General features: G+C 25.3%; 4 protein-coding genes across 8 annotated transcripts in view; 2 read left to right on the top strand and 2 right to left on the bottom strand.

The window, feature by feature from the left end:
- The window catches only part of LOC122851596 (ephrin-B1), a 509511-nt gene extending 503731 nt beyond the window's left edge, over positions 1 to 5780 (top strand). For 2 of the 3 annotated variants that reach the window (XM_044150938.1, XM_044150939.1), the window contains exon 6: positions 39 to 388. In XM_044150938.1, the coding sequence (XP_044006873.1) occupies positions 39 to 196 (158 nt within the window). In that variant the 3' untranslated portion in view covers positions 197 to 388. Of the gene's footprint in view, positions 1 to 38 lie in introns of all 3 variants that reach the window. The other variant, XM_044150940.1, reaches the window with a different exon arrangement.
- Positions 5781 to 8398: 2618 nt separating this feature from the next.
- Positions 8399 to 18120, bottom strand: LOC122851592 (chromodomain-helicase-DNA-binding protein 1). Its single transcript, XM_044150933.1, has 5 exons — positions 16551 to 18120; positions 14805 to 14920; positions 14449 to 14640; positions 9552 to 14375; positions 8399 to 9475 (listed from the first exon to the last, which is right to left on the bottom strand). Exons 1-5 carry the CDS (start codon positions 16554 to 16556, stop codon positions 9190 to 9192), a joined length of 5424 nt encoding a protein of 1807 aa, XP_044006868.1. The 5' UTR covers positions 16557 to 18120; the 3' UTR covers positions 8399 to 9189.
- Positions 18121 to 18247: 127 nt separating this feature from the next.
- Positions 18248 to 20410, bottom strand: LOC122851586 (hsp90 co-chaperone Cdc37). The gene is made up of 5 exons (XM_044150922.1): positions 20174 to 20410; positions 19828 to 19961; positions 19287 to 19728; positions 18896 to 19201; positions 18248 to 18821 (listed from the first exon to the last, which is right to left on the bottom strand). Exons 1-5 carry the CDS (start codon positions 20204 to 20206, stop codon positions 18630 to 18632), a joined length of 1107 nt encoding a protein of 368 aa, XP_044006857.1. The 5' UTR covers positions 20207 to 20410; the 3' UTR covers positions 18248 to 18629.
- Positions 20411 to 20707: 297 nt separating this feature from the next.
- LOC122851589 (protein GOLM2-like) lies at positions 20708 to 22612 on the top strand. 3 transcript variants are annotated; one of them, XM_044150930.1, is made up of 5 exons: positions 20708 to 20937; positions 21613 to 21851; positions 21911 to 22214; positions 22294 to 22372; positions 22452 to 22612. In XM_044150930.1, the coding sequence occupies exons 2-5, from the start codon at positions 21685 to 21687 to the stop codon at positions 22610 to 22612; spliced, it is 711 nt and encodes a 236-aa protein (XP_044006865.1). In that variant the 5' UTR covers positions 20708 to 20937; positions 21613 to 21684. The 3 variants fall into 3 exon arrangements, with proteins under 3 accessions (XP_044006865.1, XP_044006864.1, XP_044006863.1); XM_044150929.1 differs by lacking the exon at positions 20708 to 20937 and adding an exon at positions 21064 to 21531; XM_044150928.1 differs by lacking the exon at positions 20708 to 20937 and adding an exon at positions 21065 to 21247 and having other exon boundaries at positions 21371 to 21851.
- Positions 22613 to 22977: the final 365 nt, after the last annotated feature.

The following is a 22977-nucleotide window of genomic DNA, read 5'->3' as shown; positions in this document are numbered from 1 at the left end:
TTATGTGTTAATAATGAATTAATTTAATTTATTTACAGAAGAATATTCAGATCATCCAAATGAAGTTGTTAAAAATGAAGAATTAACACTAAATGGTGCAAGTGGATCACGACAATGGGATGGTACGTCGAGATTATTGGCTCTTGTTACGTGGACACTTTTTATCAGCATGGTATTGCCAAATTTTATGCGGTGAACCGACAATTATCAAATGATGTGTCCATCAATGTAAAACCCCCTTATTCTGTGATTATCCTACGTTTAATTATTGATTTATACAATTGAATATATTCACTAATTTCTCAGGATCATCGAGCATCGATCTTGATGATTGTCAACAGTGAATTTATAAAGAAAAAAAAAAAAAAAAAGACTAAGAAAAAAAAGCTCTTTTTTTTCTACATATATATATTGTGTTATATACATGTATGTATTTTTTTTTCTTTTTTTTTTTTTTTTGTTATTAATTGGAAACGTTTTTCAATCAACCGACAAAAAAATGTGAAATAATCGCAAATTGACACTGATAAAGCCATATTAATTATTAATTAAAATGAAATAATTAAAAGTGAAATAGATTGATGAAGTTATCAACGAAATAATTAATTTAATACACATCTGCTAATAGTAGAAGACAATTAAAATCAATAAAATGATAATGGAGTAGTCGAATTGAATAATGCCCTCGTCATTTATGATAAAAAAAAAAGTAAATATTTATAAATAAAATTATTATTAATATTATAATTATGAAAATGTGCTTAATATCAATTTGGGCCATAAATATTATGTCATCGTCAATTTTGCAATTTTTACAAATTTCAATTGAAAAAAAAAAAGGATAAAGAAGAAAAAAGAAAAATTATTCAATTGAGGTTTGGAAAAAAAATCATTAAATAAAACGTACGATTGAGTTTTCCAAGTGGAAATAAGAAAACAATTGATGTCAATGTGTCATTTTGTTTTAACATCTCGTTTTCAATTAAATAAATGTAAATACATTTCCAAATATTATATTAGAGGTTTTAAAAAAAAAATAATTATAAAATCAATTCGGGAAAACGAAGTTGCTATAGTTGAAACAAATTGACACAATAATATAAATTACTTTTTGTTTTTTTTTTTTTCTATGTATTGATTGATTTCTTTTTTCCTCTTGTTGAAAAGCTCAATAAGTCCGTGTGTGCCTCAATGAAATAATTTTTTTTTCTTTCATTTCTTTATTAAAATTGAGTATGTCATTTGTGTAAATAAAATTATTATGATTATGAGTATGAGAGATGAGAACAAAAAAAAAGAAAATAATATTAATAATCGTAAATTCACTGTTTGGAATTATTTCTACATGATATTGCTGTTGTGAAAAAGATTTATAAAAATGACAAATTATAACTTGGCATGAGTCATATATATATATATATTTTTTTTAATTTTGTTTTTATTTTATTTATATTTTTTGCAAGATAAATTAATGATTATATGAGTGTACGAATTGAGAAAGTCCAATGAAATTAGAACAAAAAAAAATGAAAAAATAAAATTTTGTAATATAGTTGTATTATATTCTATCTATAGGCCTGTATTATATTTATTATTATATCGATATCTATATATTATATATATTATCATGGGAATATCCGATTTGATATTCTATATATAATTAATTAGTTAAATATCAAATTAAACGAGTGTGAAAGTCGAGCGAGATTCATTACAAACTTATTTTATTTCTTTTTTTTTTTTTTTTTCTAATCAAATTTTTTTTTGTCTCGATTATGTTCTCCTTTATTAATTTAATTGAAAATGAAATTAACAATTATAAATTTAAAAAACATGATTTTTCATATGAAAATCAAATTATTTTATATTCGACTATATTATTTATTATAAAAAAAAAAAAATATTGTATTATTTTTCAAGAGAAGATAAACATAGAAAATTATGTTGAACAAAAAATATTATTTATTATTTTGACTTGAATTAAATTTTTTCATTCGACTGCACATCCGAGTTGAGATAAATAAATAAAAAAAGTAAAAAAAAAACCAACAATAAAATGTATTTACTATATAATATATATTTTTTTTTTTTGTGTTATTAGTCAGTGGTGTTTGTGATCTTGAAAATCACAGACACGAGATTGTTGCTAATTCGAAAAAAAAAAAACAAAAAAATAATGAAATAATAAAACAAAGAATCACACTCTAGACTAGGAGAACAAAACGAAACAAATGACTGTAAATATTGTACGTTATATATTAAACAAAAAGAAAAAAAAAAAAAAGAAAATGAAATAAGAAAAGTAAGAAAAAAAAAATGTTCCCGAGCCCCCTACTATCATCACCGTGACTAAAGTAATTTACCTTCTTGCGCACTGCAATGCTGCAGTTTTAATTGCTAGCTACATGTTTACCCAATTTTTTTTTTTCTTTTTTATTTATAAAATGTTTTCGTTGTTCACCACAATAACACGTAAACACCAATTAAAAACTCAATTCAATTCACAAATAATAATGAAAAAAAAACAAGAACAAAAATAAATATTGAATATTGAATTATAAAAAAATGAACAAAAAAAATAATAAATATTGATAAAATTAGTAAAAAAATAAAGCACGCAAACGCGCATTTAGCGTTATCCAATACAGTATTGTATGCCTAAGTATTACACGGTCTATTTTGGCCAAATGTTAAACATGTCCACTGATTGTCAAAGCGTCTTAAATCCCTCAATGTGATGGTGCGTGAAGCAACGAAAAAAAAAAGTAATAAAATAAATGAAATAATCACAATGCATTTATATAAAAATTCAATGATAATATTTGTAAATCACAATTGATTTGCAATGATTAACAACAATGTGTACATATTAATTAAAAAACCTGTCTCAAAGACTGATGAAGCTTTTCAAGTTGCTGTTGCCTTCAATTCAAAGCGACCTTTTTTATTTAAATGATAAATAAAATTTTTAAATCATAAAAATATCGACTGCCATTGTGTACACATTTGTTAAATCATTGTAAATCATGTGATAACTTGAATAAATAAATAAATAATTAATAAAAAAGAAAAAAATAAGTGTTGAATGAAAATGAAAAAATAAAAGGGGGAGTAATGCGTGATAGCAATGATAAAATAGATTAACATGAATGTTTATTAATAAAATAACATTCATAAATAAAAAAATCCTAGATCAATGCAGTTTAATTTATAATTATTTAGGCTCAAACAATTTAAATAGTAAATAGACAAGGTGACAACACAAACAGCGATTATAGTTTTTTTGTTTTATTTATTATTTATTCATTTCCAATTGATCCTTTTTGCATTCCTAATTCTTTGTCATCCATTTCTAAATCCCACTTCAACAACATCGCTCAAGCTTAAAATTCATTTATTTTTTTATTCCGAATTTTTCGTTTTATTACTTCGTATTTTATTTTATTTCGCCGTCCGTTCAAACATTGACTCAATCATCATATCGACAAAATTATTTTTCAAAATAATCAACGTCATGATTGAAAAATTTAATTAATAAAAAAAAAAAAAAATTAATAAGGGGTTACGCGAATAATATTGATATAAACGTCATGTAAATAAAATTATAAAAAAGAAAAAAAGAAAAAAAAAAACACAATATAAAACAAATCAATAATTAATAAGAGAGTAAGAGACAATTTAAATAAATTAATTAAGATGCATAGCAAGTATTAAATAGGTTTCTAATAACAATTTATTATTAAAGTGAATGTACGTTGATGTCTTAAAAGTTTTTAATGATAAAAACCAATACAAAAACACGAAATAATTATTATCATTTAGCTTTTTTTTTATTTTTTAAAATATTTTCTTTGTGCAAAATTGTTTTGACTATTGAAACAATGAAATTGATGAGAATAAGATATTATAATTCTAGTCACTTGTGAGTTCATATAACAACGAGAAAAAAAAAAAAAATTAATTAATCAATAAATATCTGGATTAATATGATTTAATATTATTTCTTTTTTTAATTTTTTATTTTGAATAAGCTCTCGAGAAAAACAAGAAAAGAAAATGAAATTTATTATTTTTTTTTATATTTTTCCTATATTGTTTATTCACCGAACCCCCGATGTAACGTAATACTAATAAGAAGACGTCGACATATCGGCTTACAGATAATTCATACAATGCATACAAAATAATGTAGAAATCATAAAAATAGTCCACTCGTAGCGCAATAGTATTTAAAAGCAAATAAAAAATAAAAAACAAAAAAAAAAATTAATAATAATAAAACAGGATAATCATGAAATAACAAAAATAAAAATATATATTACATTTAAAAAATCATACCGTACAATAGTAACTGAATAATAATATGTGCAATGTTATTGTATTTACATACATTACTTGCAGCTTACAGAAAACATACAATTACACTGCACTGATATATCGACGCGTCACAAAGAGCAAAATAAAAAAAAAAATTAAAAAAAAGACAACGGAGGAAATTTACTTTTTTTTATTTTTCAATTAAAATATGATATTTTTTCTTTTTTGTTACGGTAAACTGCTGTTGCACGAGTACGTTTTCATAAACATGTATAATATTGTATATCAACATTCCTCAATAATTAAAAAAAAATAAAATTATTTAAAAAGATTTCATTATTTGTCGTTTGTTTGCAACAAAAGTATAATGTTAAATGAGAATAATCGAAAAAAAAAATATCTTAAACTCTGGTTTATTATTATTGAGTCAGAAGCATAAGTGAAAAAAAAAATTGAAAAAAAATTAATGACATAATGAAAACGACTGGTTTTATGATCTACAAGCAATTTGCCTTTTTTTCTTATACTATAAACAATTAATTTTTTCTTTTTTTTCTTTGTACTACTCTAACATCCGATTGTCTATAATTTTCAGCCTAAATTTTTATTTTATGTGTACATAATAAAATTCATTTATATGTGTACATAAAATATTAGATTTTAAAGTGCCATAGAAATAACGAATAAATATGTGGAAATATAATATTCATATGAGAGAAAAAGAAACAAAAAAAAAAACTATTTATAATCTGGAAAAAAAATAAGTAAATGTGAAAGTGTTAAAAAAAAAAATTCATATTAATTGTTTATGCTCAATGGAAAAGTGTAATTATTTTTCCAAAAAATGCATCATATTGTGAGGAAAAAATAAAAAAAAAAAAATGCTCGACTCGTTGACAATTAATTCACACTCCGATTATCAACGAATTTTTCAATGTATAAAATCATGTTAACTGTTTCACCACAGAAAAAAAAATATCATCAATATATTATGTATAAAAAAAGTCCTTTTTTGTGTTTTGGTATTCTGCGATTGTTAAAGTATATATTTCATCGGGGCAATTGATATTTAAAAAAAAAAACATTTTACTAACGTTCAACGTCGTTCAAATTAAATTTAGAGAATTAAAAAAGTCAATAGCTATTCTAAACAATTGTTATTTTTTTTTAGAGTACATGATCATTGCCACATACTTATCAAGTTTTTGAAAAAAAAAAAAAAAATAGAAATGTACTCCGTGAATGATGTGTCATGAACGAAAATTAAAAAAATACTGATTTATTGGAACTTAAGTTCACTTTAAAAAGCACAATCACTGTTTGAATAAAAAAATAATAATAATAATAACAAAATTGTTGTCCAATTGTGTGTCACGGAGGGCCTACGCACTACTTGTTTTTAATTAATTAAACAAAAAAAAGAAAGAAATGCACGAAAATTAAATTTAAAAAAAAAAAAAAAATACTCATGACTGTACTGATTGTTGAACGTCGCTAAAAATAGTAAATTAAAATAGGTCGTCTAATGATATGTATACAAAAAAAAAAAAAAAGAAATAATATTAATAATGTGTGTGCTCAATGAAAGCCACAATAACAAAATAAAACGCGCGTGCTTGTTTAACTATGGCCTACTGTAAAACAAACAGAGAAATTTTTTTTTTTAAATAAAAAAAAATTACAAAAATGTGGTAATATTATGATAAATTATACTTGAAAAAATATTAAATATTTTTTTTTCTTTTAAAAAGTACGCGCGTTTTTTTCACGACGATAAATAATTGTTATTAAAACAAATGAAAAAAAAAAAAAATTATATTAAAAAATGAAAATTTAAGACGGTGTGGTATACAAGACCTAAAAGTGGGACATAATATTTTATAACTCAAATTTTGTACAGAATAAATAAATACTTGTACTGTGGACCAAAATATCTTTTATTTAATTCTCATAAACGATTTTTTTAAATATTATTTTTTCTTTGAATGGTAAATATTTTAATTGATGTGAATATTTATTGGATTTACGTTACGCAATTGTTGTTCGACATTTGTTCATCAGATTGCCAACCAAAGGATTGGAAAATAATTTTCAATTAATTGACGACTAATTTTACCAGTAGACAAAAATACAAATAACAATGATATTATTTGCGGAAAATTATGAAAAAAAAAAAGTAAATAAATTTATAAATAGAAAAAAAGAAAAAAAAAAAACTTTAGTCAATATTCATTAATTATTTATTTTAATAATTATTTAATGAAAAAATAACTAATTATAATAAAATTCAATTTGACTTTATCAAGTAAGCAAGTACGAGAATTTGAGTCCATCGTTTGAATCGCGCGCTCATTTATCGAACATGGCGGATCGAAAAAGTTAAGCCACCTGCCGGAAAAAACAGCAACGAGAGGACGCAAGAGAGAACGCAATCATACTTCTCCCTCTACGCATATATTGATTTTACAGAGGGAGAAAGACAGAAAAAAAAAAAAAGGACATCAAATAAATAAATAATTATTAATTAATTAATTAATTATCTATAAATTAATATTTGCACTTTTCATATAAAATATTAGATAATATAGTCGAATATTATTAACGCATTATTCATTTGAAAAAAGCAAATGAAATCGTTTAAAATAAAAAAAAGTTTTAGACAATGCCCAACTCCAAAGCCGGTTAGAGACGCCGGCTTACAACAACGACGCCGTTATTACGATGCCTCAAAAAATAATTTATAAATTATTATTTGCACCGATATTCGTAAAATATATATTCATAATCATCGGGTGTTATCAACGAATAAATCATGTGAAAGAAAACACATGAAAACATTAGCCAAAATCGCTTGAAAAAAAAAGTTCAAACGACGTTGTCGAAGCTGGCTAGAGACGCCGGTTTGCATAAAGGACACCATTGAAAAATAAAAAAAATAAAAAACTACCCACTTCCCGTTAGATATAAATAATAAATAAAAATAATAAAAATAGAAAGATTAAAAACACAAAATAATAAACGTAATAATATTACCGGAAAAATAATGAATGAATAAAAAATAAATTTTCAACAATAAATTGACGCGGCAGCCATTATATGCAATTGCATTTTTCAACAAAATTTATCACTTGATTTGCAACAATTTCATGATAAAATTGCATTAAATAATTAATTAAAATACGTTGAAAATTTATTTTTAAATGATTAAATAATAAATATGAGTTAAGTGAATGAAACAATACCAAATAATCAGCAAAAAAAATGAGCGTCTTGACTAGTTTTTACTCTTTATAAATACAGGAGCCCAACACACGTCTTGACAGGGGTAAGCTTTTTCGCACTATGACGCCATCATTTTGCGCAATTTTGCGCTTGACCAAAGTGACCATGAAGAGGGCTCTGCTGTCGCAGCAGCCATCATGAAATAAATTTTAGCCAATCACGATCTTCTATACAAAAAAAAAAAAAAAAACCATAATAAAAAAAAATAAATAAAAAATTGAGAATTAATTTTATTATTATTTATATGAAAAAATTATAATTTAAGTGAAAATTTATTTTCTTTCTAACGTCTAGAAATTATTTCTACAATCAAAGTTGATAAAATACAATTAAATCGTTAATATCATGGCGGTTTTTTTTTTTTTTTTTTCATCATTTAAGTGTTACAACTTACAATACAGAATTATTCATTGACTATGTAACTACATTGTTATTACATTTATTTTTATTTATTAATTTATTTTTTATTAATATTTACATTTTTCATATTTTTTTTACTTTTTTTGTTTTTCTTTTTTTTTTCTTTATTTATAGGTATATTTTATTTTAATTGATTTCATCGTTATTACTGCAATTGATTAACAGTTAGATGTGTCAAGACAATTTTCGTTTATCTTGATTTATTTTTTAAATCAAAATTTTTATTTTATTTAATTCATTAAGTAAAAATTAATCAATTTGATCATTTAGTATTTTTTTTCTTTTTTTTCTTCTATTTATTTTCCATTGATATTGTTCATTTTATTGTTTGTTAATATTTTTTCTTTATATCTTTTGTTAATACAATATTTACACAAACTGAGACTAAAATTGTTGATAATAATTATCAATGAAATGACAAATTTATTGAGACGGTTTTAGATATTTTTAAATAAAGGCAGGATCAGTTTTGTGCGTACCAATCGTTTTGAAGTAAAAAACAAAAAAAAAAAATTAAATTGCTCAGTGTTCAACATATAAATGCTTGACTGCAATAATAATAATGTGAATAAAAATTCAGTTAATCAATTTAATAATAGCCTTTGATTTATATGGAAGTGTCTCAAGACAAAATTAATTTTTATTTTTTTTCGATAGTGTGTTTAAGTTAAAGAAAAAAAAAATAAATAATGGGTTTTATAATTTTTTTTAGCCACTAATGCATAGAAATAATTTATGTACACGATGCTGCACAATTATCAGTCTACATGAGTCAAATATACATTGTCGTGTTAAAAAAAGAAAATCTTTTTTTTTTTTAATTTAAAAGTTAATTGTTTAATATTATATAAGGAAGATTTACTTTGAATGTGATAATTCGAATAATCACAATTGTACAAATGACGAATTGCACACTAAAATGAAATTGGCACAAAACGAAAAATAAAAAAAAATAAGATAAAGAAAGAAAATTTTTTTCTGCATGATAAGATAATTGTTAAACTTCATTAAATCAAAAAAAATATATAAAATGCAATTTACAATTATTGTTTGATTTTTTTTTTTCATATGTCTATTCGCTTATCAGAGGGAAGATAAACAAATTGCAATAAAGCAAATTAATATAAAAGGAGCCTACATAAGAGTGAGAACACACTCGTCAAAGTTACACTAGGAGTTACCATTGGGTGGTGGTGGTCGTCGATCGTATTCACGTCTATAGTCTTTGTTGGGTCTCCACTCATTTGGATAACTTTTATTACCAGGATAACCACGACCTCTAAAATGTCCAGAGTCTGGTGGTGGATAATTACCAACACTACTACCACCAACACTACCACTGCCACCACTACCACCACCACCACCAGCAACATTGCCATAACCACCTGGTCCACCATATCCATAATTACCACTAGGTACTGGTGGTCCTGATGGTGGATATCTACCATAATAATCACTGAAAAATTAATAATAAATAATTATAATATTGAATAATATTAAATTTATTTTTTTTTTTAAATAAAATAGTTTACCCTCTTTTATCAGATAGATGCATTGGACGATCTCTGTCACGATCTCTATCTCTTTCTCTATCACCACGATGATATCCACCAGGCATTCTTCCATATCCTTCAAATCTTTCTCTTTTATGATCACTGAATCTAGCTTCTCTAGGATTTCTATTATCTCTTGGTATCCAATGATCATCATCTCTGCCACCACTGTAATGACCACCACCACCACCACCAATACTACCACTACCACCACCAACACCAACACCTCCTACTGCACCATAACCACCACTATCCCTTCGTATTCTTTCATCTTTAACAGGAGTGGTATTTAAACGATCTATACTTCTATCATGTGTTCTATCACGATCTCTATCATTTCTATCTCTTTTTGAATTATCTTTGTATTTTGAATCTTTATTTCTTATTAAAGAATCAGATGATGATGAATTTGGTGTTGTTATCATTGGAATAATTGTACTACTATTTCTACTAGTACCAGATGTTAAATTATTAAAATTTGAACTTGAATTACTAGATGAATTGCCTGACATATGTTTTTTATTACTTGGTAAACTATTACTTGAACTATCTTCAATATCATCAGCTCTTCTTTTAAGTGATAGACGTAGACCACCACTACTATTATTTGTATCTGTATGTTGTTTATAATTTTTATCATTTTTATCATTATTATTACGTTTATTATTATCATCATTTTTTTCTAATGCTGATGATAGAGTAGTAGAAGTATTATTATCATCTCTATTATTTGTTGTTTTATTTTTAATAATTTTTTTGTACTTTTTTTCTAATAAACCCAATTTAAAGTATGGAGTAAATTGACTAGCAAAATTCCATAAACTAGTACGCCAAACTTTTAATTCTTCACGATTATCAATATAAAGTTCAAGACAAGTATTAATTTGGCTACCAATTAATTCAATAAGTTCAGATACATAAGCAGCAAGTTCAGGATTAATTATATGACCGTTAATAACTTCAATTTTTTTTTTTTGAAGTTCTAATAATGCTTTTAATGATTTTCTAACTGGTCTCATTTTTTCTTTACACTCTTGAAATGTTTCATCAACAACTGATACTGGTTCAGAATTAGCTGTTATATGTACTGGTCCTTCTTTATTTTTTGATTTTTTTAATTCTTTTTTATCTTTTTTGTCTTTTTTGTCTTTTTTATCTTTCTTAGATTTTTTTTCACGTTTTTTCTTTTCAACAATATGACCATGACCACCACCACCAGCACCAGCACCACCACCACTATCACTTTCTTCTTGATTATCTTTTTGAATATTAATAGTATCATCTTCTTTTTTAATTTTAGGCTTTTTATTTTCTTCACTTGAACTATCATTATCATTATCAATGATTTCTTTTGATGTAATAGATGTTTTAATTTCTTTTGGTTTTCTTGGTTTTCTTGTTTTAGGAACACCTTTTCTTAATTCCACTTGTTTTTTTAATATTTTTAATAAATATTCAGCTCTAGTATGTAACTGTTTAACTTCTGTTTTACTATCAGTTAATAATATTTTATCAGTTAATTTTAAATTTGTATCTGTTTTAATGGTATCCCATGATCCCATACCATGTGTATAAATACCACGTAATAAATTTGTATCATCATCAGAATTCCAATCACATTCAAAATTAGCTGGTTTTAATTTAGCATCTAAATGCCATGTTGAACGATTTTCTGGTTCATTTGGTAATACCTCATCAAGTGGTTCTAATTCTTTTTCAGCAGTAAATAATGATTTAGCATTAACCATAACACCAGCAATTTTAAATGTTGGACCACGACCACGTTTACGTCCTTTACCTTCTTTTTTTGGTTCTTCATCACGTATTGCTGCTTTATTTTCTTTAGCTGTTTGTTCAAATTCATTAATACATGCTTCACATCTTGATTTTAATTGTTCACCTAAATATTTTAATTCAGGTAATTGTTTATCTTGTAATTCAGCATCAATTGCAATATCATCAAGACGTTTTAATGGAGCTGGAAATTTTTTATAACTTTTTATAAATTTACGTATTTCAGCATCAGTAAAACTTTTGATTGATTCACGTGGTAATACTCTTGGTCTACCACGTTTTTTTGGTCTATCATCATCACTACCATCATCATCATCATCATCACCACCACTAGCATCATCATCATCAGCATCTTCACTTTCATCTGTTTGTTGTTTTTTACGTTTTTTATTACGACCTTTTGATGTATCACTTTGATTTAATTGTTGTAATGTTTTTCTAACACGTGGTGGTAAATATAAATCATTCATTTCTTTTGATTTTTCAGATTCTTCAATTTTTTTACGTTCTGATTCTGGTATTATTTCAGCCCAGTCTCTATTATTATCATTATTATCATTATTACCATTATCATTATTATCATAGGTTTTTTTATTAATTGGTTCATTATCTTCTTCAAATGCAGCAAAACTAGCAACTTTAAATGCTGATAATAATTCATCACCAACAGCTGCTGGTGCTTCATCTCTTGTTTCAGCTCTACGTAATATTTCATCAATATCACATACAGGTTCTTCATCACCATCTTCTTCATCTTTAAATAATTCTTCAGCACCAAATTTAAGAATTGCATTTAAATCTTCTTTAGTAAATGGATTATTATTACTACTACCTGGTGCTTTTTTATCTAATACAGTTCTACCAGTTGTATCCATACGTTGTATAACAAGATGATCAAGTACCATTTTTTGTTTAGCACGTTCAACAATTTCTTCTTCAACTGAACTTTTAGTAACTAAACGATAAATATTAACTTGATTTTTTTGTCCAATTCTATGTGCTCTTGCTTGTGCTTGTAAATCATTTTGTGGATTCCAATCAGAATCAAATATTATCACAGTATCAGCTGTTGCTAAATTAATACCTAAACCACCAGCACGTGTTGATAATAAAAAACAAAAATCAGTTGAACCTTCAGCATTAAAATGATCAAGTGCTTGTTTTCTTAATTCACCTTTAATACTACCATCTAAACGTTGAAATGGAAAATGACGTTTTTGTAAATATTCACTAAGAATATCTAACATTCTAACCATTTGACTGAATATTAATACTCTATGTCCAGTTTCACGTAAACGTACTAATAATTTATCCAATAATACTAATTTACCAGAACCACGTATTATTTGTTGTAAATAATCTTCATTACTATCTTTTCTTTCATATTCCATTGGTTTTGTTAAAAATGCATGATTACAACATTTTTTTAATTCAATAACAATATTAATAAATGTACCAGTTGAACCTTTTACACCTTTTCTTAATGCATTATAATTTTTAGTTAATATCCATTTATAATATTGTTTTTGTAATGATGTCATTTCAACACGTAATATTTGTTCAACTTTTGCTGGTAAACTTTTTTCAACATCTTTTTTAACTCTACGTAATATAAATGGTTCAAGTTGTTTATGAAGTTTTGAATAACCTTTTTGTGCAGCATCATCATGTTCTTGTTCAAATTCTTCCCAGCTTGGAAATTTATCTGGCATTATAAAATGTAATAATGCCCATAATTCTTTTAAACTATTTTGTAATGGTGTACCAGTTATTAATAATCTATGATTTGTTCTAAATTCAATAAGTGCTTTATATAATAATGAATTATCATTTTTTAAACGATGTGCTTCATCAACTAATAAAGCAGCCCATTCAATACGTCCTAAAAATGCTTTATCTTTTAATACAATTTCATATGTTGTTAGGATTGCATTGAATTTTAATTTTTTAGAATTTTCATTTTTTTTACACCATTCATGTTCACGTATAACTTCACGTGATACTGTATCACCAAGATATGTTACAAAATTTAAATCTGGTCCCCATTGTTCCATTTCACGTTGCCATGATGTCATTGTTGATAATGGAACAACTAATAAAAATGGACCATAATATTGATGTGTATGAAATAAATAATATAGGAAGCATATTGTTTGTATTGTTTTACCAAGACCCATTTCATCAGCAAGTATAACACTATTACCTTTACACCATGAACCAACCATCCAATTTAAACCATCTAATTGATAATCACGTAATATTAATTCTTTACCTTTACCAATATATTCTGGTTGATTTTTAACTTCACGAAATTTTGGTCTTAATGATGATACTCTACGTCCATCACTTGGTACTCTTTTTGAATCTTCTCTATCACGAAATTCTTTTATTTTATTTGGCCATTTTTTAATTATTAATGCACCATCTTCCCATGTTGATTCAGCATAAGGAAGACTTTCCCATTTACATAAATAATCGAAATTTTTTGAATCAGGTTTTTTATATTCAGCAATTATTCTTTCAACATTATTATAACTTTTCATTAATTCTTGTTGTAATTCATCTTGACATTCATAATAATCAAGATCTTCAATACAAGCATAACGTCTTCTTTCTTGATTTTGAGCTTCTTTTTTTATATAATTATCAAGTTTTTTAATTCCTTTAACTTTTTGGGCTTTTAATGATTCTAATGATTCCCATGTATTGTGAATATGTGACCAGCCTTTCCATTTAATCAGGTACTGTATTTCACCATCTTCATTTGATATTTCATTTGGATTTGGATCACCATTTTCTTCAACTGCATATACAGTTGTTACATTACCAGTAACACCTTTTTTACCAATACGTTGATTGAGTATTCGTTCAATTGTTTCAGCATTATCAACTTCTTGTGGTTCTAGTGGTGCTGCTGTTTCATCATTTTCAAGAATATCTTCACTATCAGTACCATTATCACTTTGTTCTTTATAACTAACTGATGTCCCAGCACGTCTTGTTACTTGCCTACAAATTTTTTAATTATCATTTATTTATTTATTCAACTAATTATTATTTATTTTTCATTTCATTTTTTTACCTTCGATTATCATCACTTTCAAATGATGAATTATCAGATGAATCTGACAGTCGTTTTTTTCGTGAACGAGTTGCAACTTTAGCTTTTTGTGCAATACGACGATTCAAGGGTTTACTTTGTTGTGGTGCTCGTCTAGGTTTCGCACTTTCAGACTCCGAATCAGATGAATCGGAATTTGATGATGATGATGAACTACAAATATCAATAAAATAGAAATTGGTTTTTGCTTTTGTTTTTTTTTCATTGCATCTTATGATTCAATAGAGCCAAGTGTAATATATACGTAAAAATTCAAGACAATGTATAGATAAATAAATGAATTATTTATTTTTTTTTTTTCTAATTTAAATACTGACCTATCACTTCCTGAGCCATCAGAGTTGGAATTGCTACCTGATGAGCTACTATCACTCTTACTTTCATTTTCAGAATCTGAACCAGAATCTTTACCAGATTCAGAATCTTCTGCTTTCTGTAATTCCAAGTGAAAGAAAAAAAAAAATAAATACAAGAATAAATATTTTAACCTATTTTCTTTTTAAAAAATAAAACATAATATACTTTTCATAATTTATTTAAATAAAAAAAAAAAAAACCAGATGCTCGTGTTGTTTGGAATGAAAATAAATTGACATTGTTGTTAAAGAAACTTGTAATGTGTGCCAATTTAATTGAATGTAACTTTGCCAAGTTAAAATCAGATACAAATTAAATACTGCCATCTTTTTGCGTAATACATCAGCAACCATTTGGACAACGACCACCATTTTGTTAACATTCACAAGACTGAAATTCACAATTGAATATTCAGATAACCATTAAATTAAATAATTCACAGGGTAACAAAAATTATTATCTTGATGATAATTTTTATTTATTCTTTATTTAAAAAATTTTTCCTTTTTTTTTTTTTTAAACCTTATACATCAATGTTGTATACATTTGCTTATTATTTTTTTTTTTTTTTAATTGTTAAATAATTCAGTAGATTATATTTATTTTTAACAAAAAATGTACAAATTCTTTTGATGAAAAAAATCATAATAAAAAATCACTAGATTTTTGTTTAATGCTCGTTTTTTAATTGACAATATTTTTCAATTTTAAAAAACATATATTGGATAAATTAATTTAAGCACAATATATTTTAAAATATTACCAAAAGACAATTGATGATGACAAAATTGAGAATAAATATTTGTAAATTATAATTTTTTTTTTTTAATGAAAAAGATCCTCTCGTTACTTCAGCACATGTTTTTCATATGAAAAATAAGAATAATTATAACATGATTAATAAATTCATCAACATTTGAGTCTAAAAAAAAAATATTAAAAATTTATATTAAATATTAAAATGAATTTAAAATTATAACTAAAAATAAAAATAAAAAAAAAAAACAGTTCAAGTATAAAAAATAAATAACAATATTAAAAGCATGTTATGTGTTTTTTTCTATTTAAAACATTGAAAGCAATATTTGTAAATAAAAAACAACAACAACAAGTGATGATAATAAACCAAACACATACAGAAGTGTCAAAACTTTGGCTTAAAATTGCAAAAATGGGTCTATGAAAATTTTATGTTTCCATAAATTCAATGATTCAATAAATATTTAAAGAATCATATTAAATAAAAAAATATATGGAACATTAATTATTAATATTAAAAATATTAATATAAAGTAAATGTAAACAAACTTATAGGTTAATTTGATATTGATGATAAAATTCATTGTAATAATTATTTTATAATAAAATTCAAGAAAGAGGCCAATGTGCGTTGCACAGTATGAACCAAGGGACCCCGCCCAATATCCAAAAATTAACAATTATTATTAAATAATTGATAAAACAATTATTTATTTAAAAAATTGTCATGTATATTGAAATATCGCAAAGGGCATGTGGCATTTTGTGAATTATTTCCTACTCCAAACAACACTTTGAGCATTTTTTAAATAATTTTTTTTTATTTAATATTAATTAAATAATTTAATAAACTTTAAATAATAATATTATATTTATAAACAAATTGTTTATTTGTCAATAAACAAGGGATGAAAAAAAATTTCATTGCATGGCCCGAGCACACTCACCTGCATTGTCTCTCGTATACGCGTCTCGAAAAAAAAAAAAAAAAAAAAAAAAAAAAAAATCTCACGTTAAATATATTTCACCCACGAGCAATAAAATCAATACACAATATTTATTATTGTTAATATAATTATTTAAACACGTAATGTCACGTTATTAATTGTTGAAAATTGTACAAGTACGCGACATCGTAACAAAAATATCGAATTCTTGACCGTACTATATGGTTGCAGGCGATATTGCGGCCGCCATCTTCTCGACTCTCAATGTTCGTTCGTTCGTTTTCACCCCTCTCGTTTCTATTCCCCTTGTCGTTATTGGCCCATTGGCCTTCGTTCCGTCATGCAACGCGCGTGCCCTTTCCTTTCCCCTCTTGTTGGACGTTAAAACGACACTTTTTTCTAAATCAACGCCGCCATCATTATTTTATTTAATACGCAAGCGCTGTAAATAAATTATTTTCTCTCCACCTCATCCCGCACCCAAAAACTTGCCCAGATCACAAAAAAAATATATAAAAAAAAAAAACTTTATAATCAAGAATAATCCCTTTATAATGCTTCTTTTCTTGTTTTTTTTTTTTTCTTTTTTTGTCAATGTGAAATAGGATATTTTAGGAGCCGAGGCCGACATCGATTAAAATTGTAAAAATGCTTCTTTTTTTCTAGTGTATAGTTTGGAGCACGAAAATTCTTTAAAATGCCTTTTATGATTTTTTCTCTTTTTCAATTTAAAAAATAGGATCATGTAACCAATATATTTTTCATTTTAAAACGCCATTTTGCAATTATTTTAGCCAGGAAACCACTGCACTTGTGTATGTGTATTGGTGTATTATTACTCATTATAATACAATGTAATTATTCATACGCAATTCATACAAATAATAATAACAATATTACATGAAAATTATATTTATCATAATGATGACTAGCACTTTCTTTTTCTAATAAATTATAATTAAATTTACATTTTTTTTTTTCTTTTTTTTTGAGTTGGTTATGCTGGATACATGAATAGAGCAAAATAATTGTCTAAAAAATTACTTTTTTGGAATAAATTAATTATTATAAATAGCTAATATTTAACTGAATAAATAATATATTAAATAATGTCAATTTTAAAGCACTTTAAAAACAAAATGTCGTACAAACGTTTGAGTTATCACTGAGAAATTGTTGGTGATTTTTGATGAACATAAGCCAACACCCAAAATGTCTCTGCGAATACTCGTTTATGCAAGACAATTAAATGTTAAATTATACTTTTTCATGCAAAAAAAAGGTTCACTTTATACTCCATTAATATGATGGCTGTGAATGACTCTTTTTTGTATGACCAAGCAAACACTACTGAGACTTGAATTTTTAAAAGAACAAATTTAATACAAGCAAAATGGAGTTTATAATTATTAGAATGAAAAATTTATATTTTACAAATAATTTTTTACGTTGTCTGATGAGTTAGCCAAGCACTAATACTAGTTATACTTTGTTATAAGAGACGTATAAAAATGTTACCAAGTGCCCATGGAATCATCACGCCGGAAAAGAAGGAGAAGCCTTTTTTAACCAAGATGGTCGCCACGAAATTTCCGTCAGTTGTTTTGACTAACGTTGTCATTTTACAATTTAATCAATAATTTCTCTCTCTCTCTCTTTTCCTTTCTCTCTTGAATTTGAAATTAAAAAAATTACTCTTTTTTTATATAGGTAAATAATTAGAAATATTATTTTTATTTAAACAACAAATATTAGAGTAAAATTAATTATCATTTTAATTTATAAAATAATATTCAATATTGTTTTTTTTTTAAAAAGCCAAAGTAAATAAAAATATTATTATTAATTGAGTTCAAGTATAAAGTTTAAAATAATAATTGAAAAAAATACATTCTGTTTTTTTTTTTTATCAACACCTCAAGTGATAACAAACAAAGTATTATTTATTCATTGGGTTTTTATTTTTTATTTTATACAAATTGTAATAATTGATTGATGAACAATAAAAATCATGGTAAATTTATTTATAATTAGAAATTCCAAATTAATAAGGTGGCATCATGATTTTTAGTTAATTATTTAAACATTGACAGATTCTTCTGGATCAATAGTTTCAGTTGATGATTCTTCTTTCTTGCCTTTGGCTTCTGGTACCCAGAGACCACTATCAACACACCTTTTTATGTGATATTTAGCTTCATCTTCTGGCATTTCAGAAACAGTTTTTTGTAAAAGCGGAATGTCTTGTGCTTCAAAGCATTTTTGAAGTGCCTAAAAATAAAATCAATTAGTTATTTTGTTAAATTTTTAATAATATTAAATATTTAATTTATTTATGGAAATACCTCTGGTAAACTTTCAAAAACTTCAACTGGATCAAGGCCACCAGGACCCAATCGTGCTTGTTTTTCTTCTTCTTCAGCTTCTTGAATTGCAATTTCAAGTTTTTCAGCAGCTCGTTTACGAATTCTTTCTCTAAATGCAATCAGCTCATCATCAAATGATTTTTTATAGTCAGCATCAGCAACTTGAATTCGCGTGAAAAATGAACTAACACATGCTCGAGGATCAACATCAAGATGCTTAGATAGTTCAAGTATATATTGCATGCAAATACACTGATGAGCAACATGATTCATCAGCTCACTTTTCTATAAAAATATAAATTATATAAATATTATAATAATCATTGTATAATTAATAATTTAAAAAATAAAACAAAATGGTTTTACTTACATCTTCCATTTGTAAATTGATACACCAGATAACAAGATAATTTGCTGTATTTTCACCAACTAGATGTGGATTTTCAGTTAAAAATTTCTTGCTATCATCATATCTTCTAAGCATACCAAATTGTTTTAATTTTTTTTCATTTGCTTTGACAAATTCTCTCATTTTTTCCTCCTTTGCATCTTCACTTAGTTCTGAATCATCTTGTCTTTTGGGCTTTACATTTATAACTGTTTTAGCAAAACCTGGTTGTGCAATTGTATCAACATTCCAAGGTGCCATAACTTCTTTTTTGTTTAATTCAGCTTCTTTTTCTTTGACTTTTTCTTCTTCTAGCTCTAATTCTTGAAGTGCTTTTTTCAATTCACCAACATTTTTTGTATCAGTTTTTTCTTTCTCAATAGTTTCCAATTTTTCTTTTGCTTCTTTGAGTTTTTTAGCCGTTCTGAAAATTAGTTGTTGTTAATCAACTTGATACATTTAACAAGAGCAATATTTAATACTTTTTATTTATTTATTTATTTATTTTTTTTTGTCAACTTACTCTTCTTTTTTTTTCTCTAATTCAGCTTTCTCTCTCTTTTGTTCTTCCATTCGTTCAACTCTGGCCTGATGACGCCAACGAAATAATGATGGTGTATCAATATTTGGATGAGTATCATCTTCATCATCTGATATCTGCAAATCATATGACATTATTTATATTATTAAAAAATAAAAAATAAAATACTCATGTAAATTTTATAAAATCTATAATACATTGTGTGTTTAAATTGAAACGTCAAAGTGTCAATTGGTATGTCATAAAAAAAATATCATTAATTTATAAACAATATATTTTGACATTCTAGAAAATTCTAAAAGTATTCTGGAGTATTTTTATTACTCACTTCTATGTCTTTCCACTTGCTGTAATCAACCATTATGAAAAATTATTATTTATTTTTAAATTTTACAATAATTTATTCCGTCAATTGACAACAATTAATTTTTCACAATTATACTTTATTTATTGTTTAATTTTAATGATTTTAGATGCTGCAATGAATTTCCAAATTTCCAAGAAAAGTTTGACTTTTGTTGCTCTTTTTTGCATATATTTAATTGTATTTAATACTTTGTGTGTGTGTGTTTCCAAATGAACGGTACGGTGTGGCGCTGGGGAGGCGACTGGAAGCCATTATGGAATTTATAGAGGGCCACAAAAAAAGAGCCAAATTTAAATAACAATAAAAAATTATTAACCAGAGAGATTTTATTTATTTATTTTGTAATTTTAAAAATTATTTGTCATTCGCAATTGGAGCTTTCCGACCAATATACAGGATATTTTGATGAATTAAATAGAACTAGTTTCAAATATTGCGATTCACATTTTAGCATACCATACATAAAGATCAATATATTTTAAATTATTCATCTTTGAAAGAGTTACTATACCAGCATCGGTTACCCGTCCGCAACTAATCTCAAGTTGTTTTAATTGTTTCAAGCAATTGGCTATAGTATATAAGCAATCATCTATAGCTTGGTAATTCTTTATCTCTAATCTTAGGACATCTTTAAACAGAAGTTTTTTGTTACGACAGTTGTTAAGTCGCAGACAATTGTGACTGATGACTAATACTCCAAAATGTTCCAGATGCATAAATAGGTCAGTATCAATTAGTATGCCAGAATAAAAATACATAATATTTTATATTTTTTTGTAATAGATATAAATTTTAACTTACACGAGTGAATGTTTTAGGGATTTTTAAGCTTTTATTAAATCAAGTTTTGGTTTAATATTTTGTTATTTTGTATGTATTATATATAAAAAAAGATTAAACCACTTTAAACGTAATCTCTATAACCACGTTTAGTTGAATAAAAAAATGTAAACAAAAATAACACGTGACCATAGAATCATCACAGCACAAGCGCTTTCATCGACAAAAAAAGATACTGACTTGCTCCAAAAAGTATATATTGTCTATTTGTTTTTATATATATTGTTTTTGCAACATTTTGCCACATGGCCTTGAAAACATATATACCTAATTATATTTTAAAAAAACATATGCAGAGCAATTTAATTGATACAGTTTGATGCATTGTTTGGTGCAGTGTCACTGCAGTAAGATAAAAAAGATAAACCAAGTCTCAACACAAGGTCAATGATTCCATCAGCACGTCAAACCGGCTGGACTAGTTGTCATCACATTTAATTCTATAAAATCATCATCAACTACATTCTATCATATCAGTATTCATAGTTGTGTTGTGATTTTATAAAGCGCACATTGTTTAATAAAACAACTGTCAATTGCTTGTTTATATTTTGTAGATTATTGTTGACATAAACAAAAGGTTATGTTTTAAACGTGTTACACAATTTTAAATAATAAATATAAATAAAATGGGAATTGATGGAATGAGAGTTGGTGCTGGAAGATGTCCACCACTTGTCGTTGCAGTATTATTGTTAATATCATTTCTTCTTGTTTGCAACTGGTGGAATTTATCAACTGAAAATGCTGAATTATTATATCAAATTGATCAATTACATGAAGAGCTTAAAATAAGGTAAAATTCATCATCATCATTATTAATAACTTGATGATATTGTTGTTGTTTTTATTTAGCCTTGATGAAAGAAGTAGGTGTATTATACTTAAAGAAAATTTTGAAAAACAGTATAAACATTCAGAGGATGAACTTGGTGCACTTAATGTTAGACTTAAGCAACAAGAAAGCGAAGCTAAAACTCAACATGATGAATTATCAGTATCTCTTGACGTTTGTAAAAGTGAATTACAATCACAACAAATATTAGATGCTGCAAAAACAAGTACACTTGAAGCATTGAGAGTTAAAAAAGATCTTCTCAATGAAACACTTGATTTTAAAACAAAAGAATTTAAAAAACTTCAAATTGACATGGATAAAGTGAGTCATCATAATAGCTTTATAATAAATTAATTTACAATTATTGTATTAATGAATTAATATTTAATTTTTTTTTTAGGTCAAAAATGAATTTAAAAGTTTAACTGAAAAATGTAAAAATCAAGATATTAAAATAACAAATAATAACACTGATGATGGTAAATGATTGATAACATTTTTAAATTATAAAAAAAAAGTTGATATTTATTTTTTATTAAAAAAACAAATAAATTTTAGTTTTAGATAACACAGCAAAAGAAGAGGAAGGAGTCGGTGGAAATAATAATGAAGAAAAAAATGAATTAAATGAAAAAAATAAAGAGGCTGATAATTTACGTGATCCAGTTGTCGATTTGATACTTGACAAAGCTGAAGAAAATAAAAATAAAGTAAGCTAAATTTAAATTAGATAAATAATTAATTTTAAAAAAATTCCAGCCATAAATTATATTAACTTTAATGTTATTTAATTAAAATTAAATTTATTAAATTATTTCCAATGCCTTACTTCAATGATATGAAATGAATAAATATATTATATAGGTATACTATAGTATAATTTAATTATTAATAATGATAGTTTGTAATGTCTACAAGCATACATTATTGTATTATGTTTCCTTTGGATATTGTCTTCTTAACTTTGTAATCTAAATACAATCTATTTGGTTTCTTTTTTTTTTTTTTTTTTGTTCTCTTTATAAATATTTTATATAATCTCGATTAATTAAATAATTATATTTTCGTTGTTAAATATTTAAAT

The sequence above is a fragment of the Aphidius gifuensis genome, linkage group LG3, assembly GCF_014905175.1.
Source record: "Aphidius gifuensis isolate YNYX2018 linkage group LG3, ASM1490517v1, whole genome shotgun sequence".
NCBI classification, from domain to species: domain Eukaryota; kingdom Metazoa; phylum Arthropoda; class Insecta; order Hymenoptera; family Braconidae; genus Aphidius; species Aphidius gifuensis.
Note: the sequence above shows the minus strand (reverse complement) of the source record. Positions and strands in the feature narration are given on the sequence as shown.

Coding starts and splice junctions, on each gene's coding strand:
- LOC122851592 (XM_044150933.1), bottom strand. Junction 14,641..14,804: donor GATGGCTCAGGAAGTGATAG/GTCAGTATTTAA, acceptor TGATATTTGTAG/TTCATCATCATCATCAAATT. Junction 14,376..14,448: donor GAAAGTGATGATAATCGAAG/GTAAAAAAATGA, acceptor AAAAATTTGTAG/GCAAGTAACAAGACGTGCTG.
- LOC122851586 (XM_044150922.1), bottom strand. CDS start 20,206: ATGGTTGATTACAGCAAGTGGAAAGACATAGAA. Junction 19,729..19,827: donor TTAGAGAAAAAAAAAGAAGA/GTAAGTTGACAA, acceptor ACTAATTTTCAG/AACGGCTAAAAAACTCAAAG. Junction 19,202..19,286: donor TCAATTTACAAATGGAAGAT/GTAAGTAAAACC, acceptor ATATTTTTATAG/AAAAGTGAGCTGATGAATCA.
- LOC122851589 (XM_044150930.1), top strand. CDS start 21,685: ATGGGAATTGATGGAATGAGAGTTGGTGCTGGAAGATGTCCACCACTT. Junction 22,215..22,293: donor TTCAAATTGACATGGATAAA/GTGAGTCATCAT, acceptor TTTTTTTTTTAG/GTCAAAAATGAATTTAAAAG. Junction 22,373..22,451: donor AAATAATAACACTGATGATG/GTAAATGATTGA, acceptor AATAAATTTTAG/TTTTAGATAACACAGCAAAA.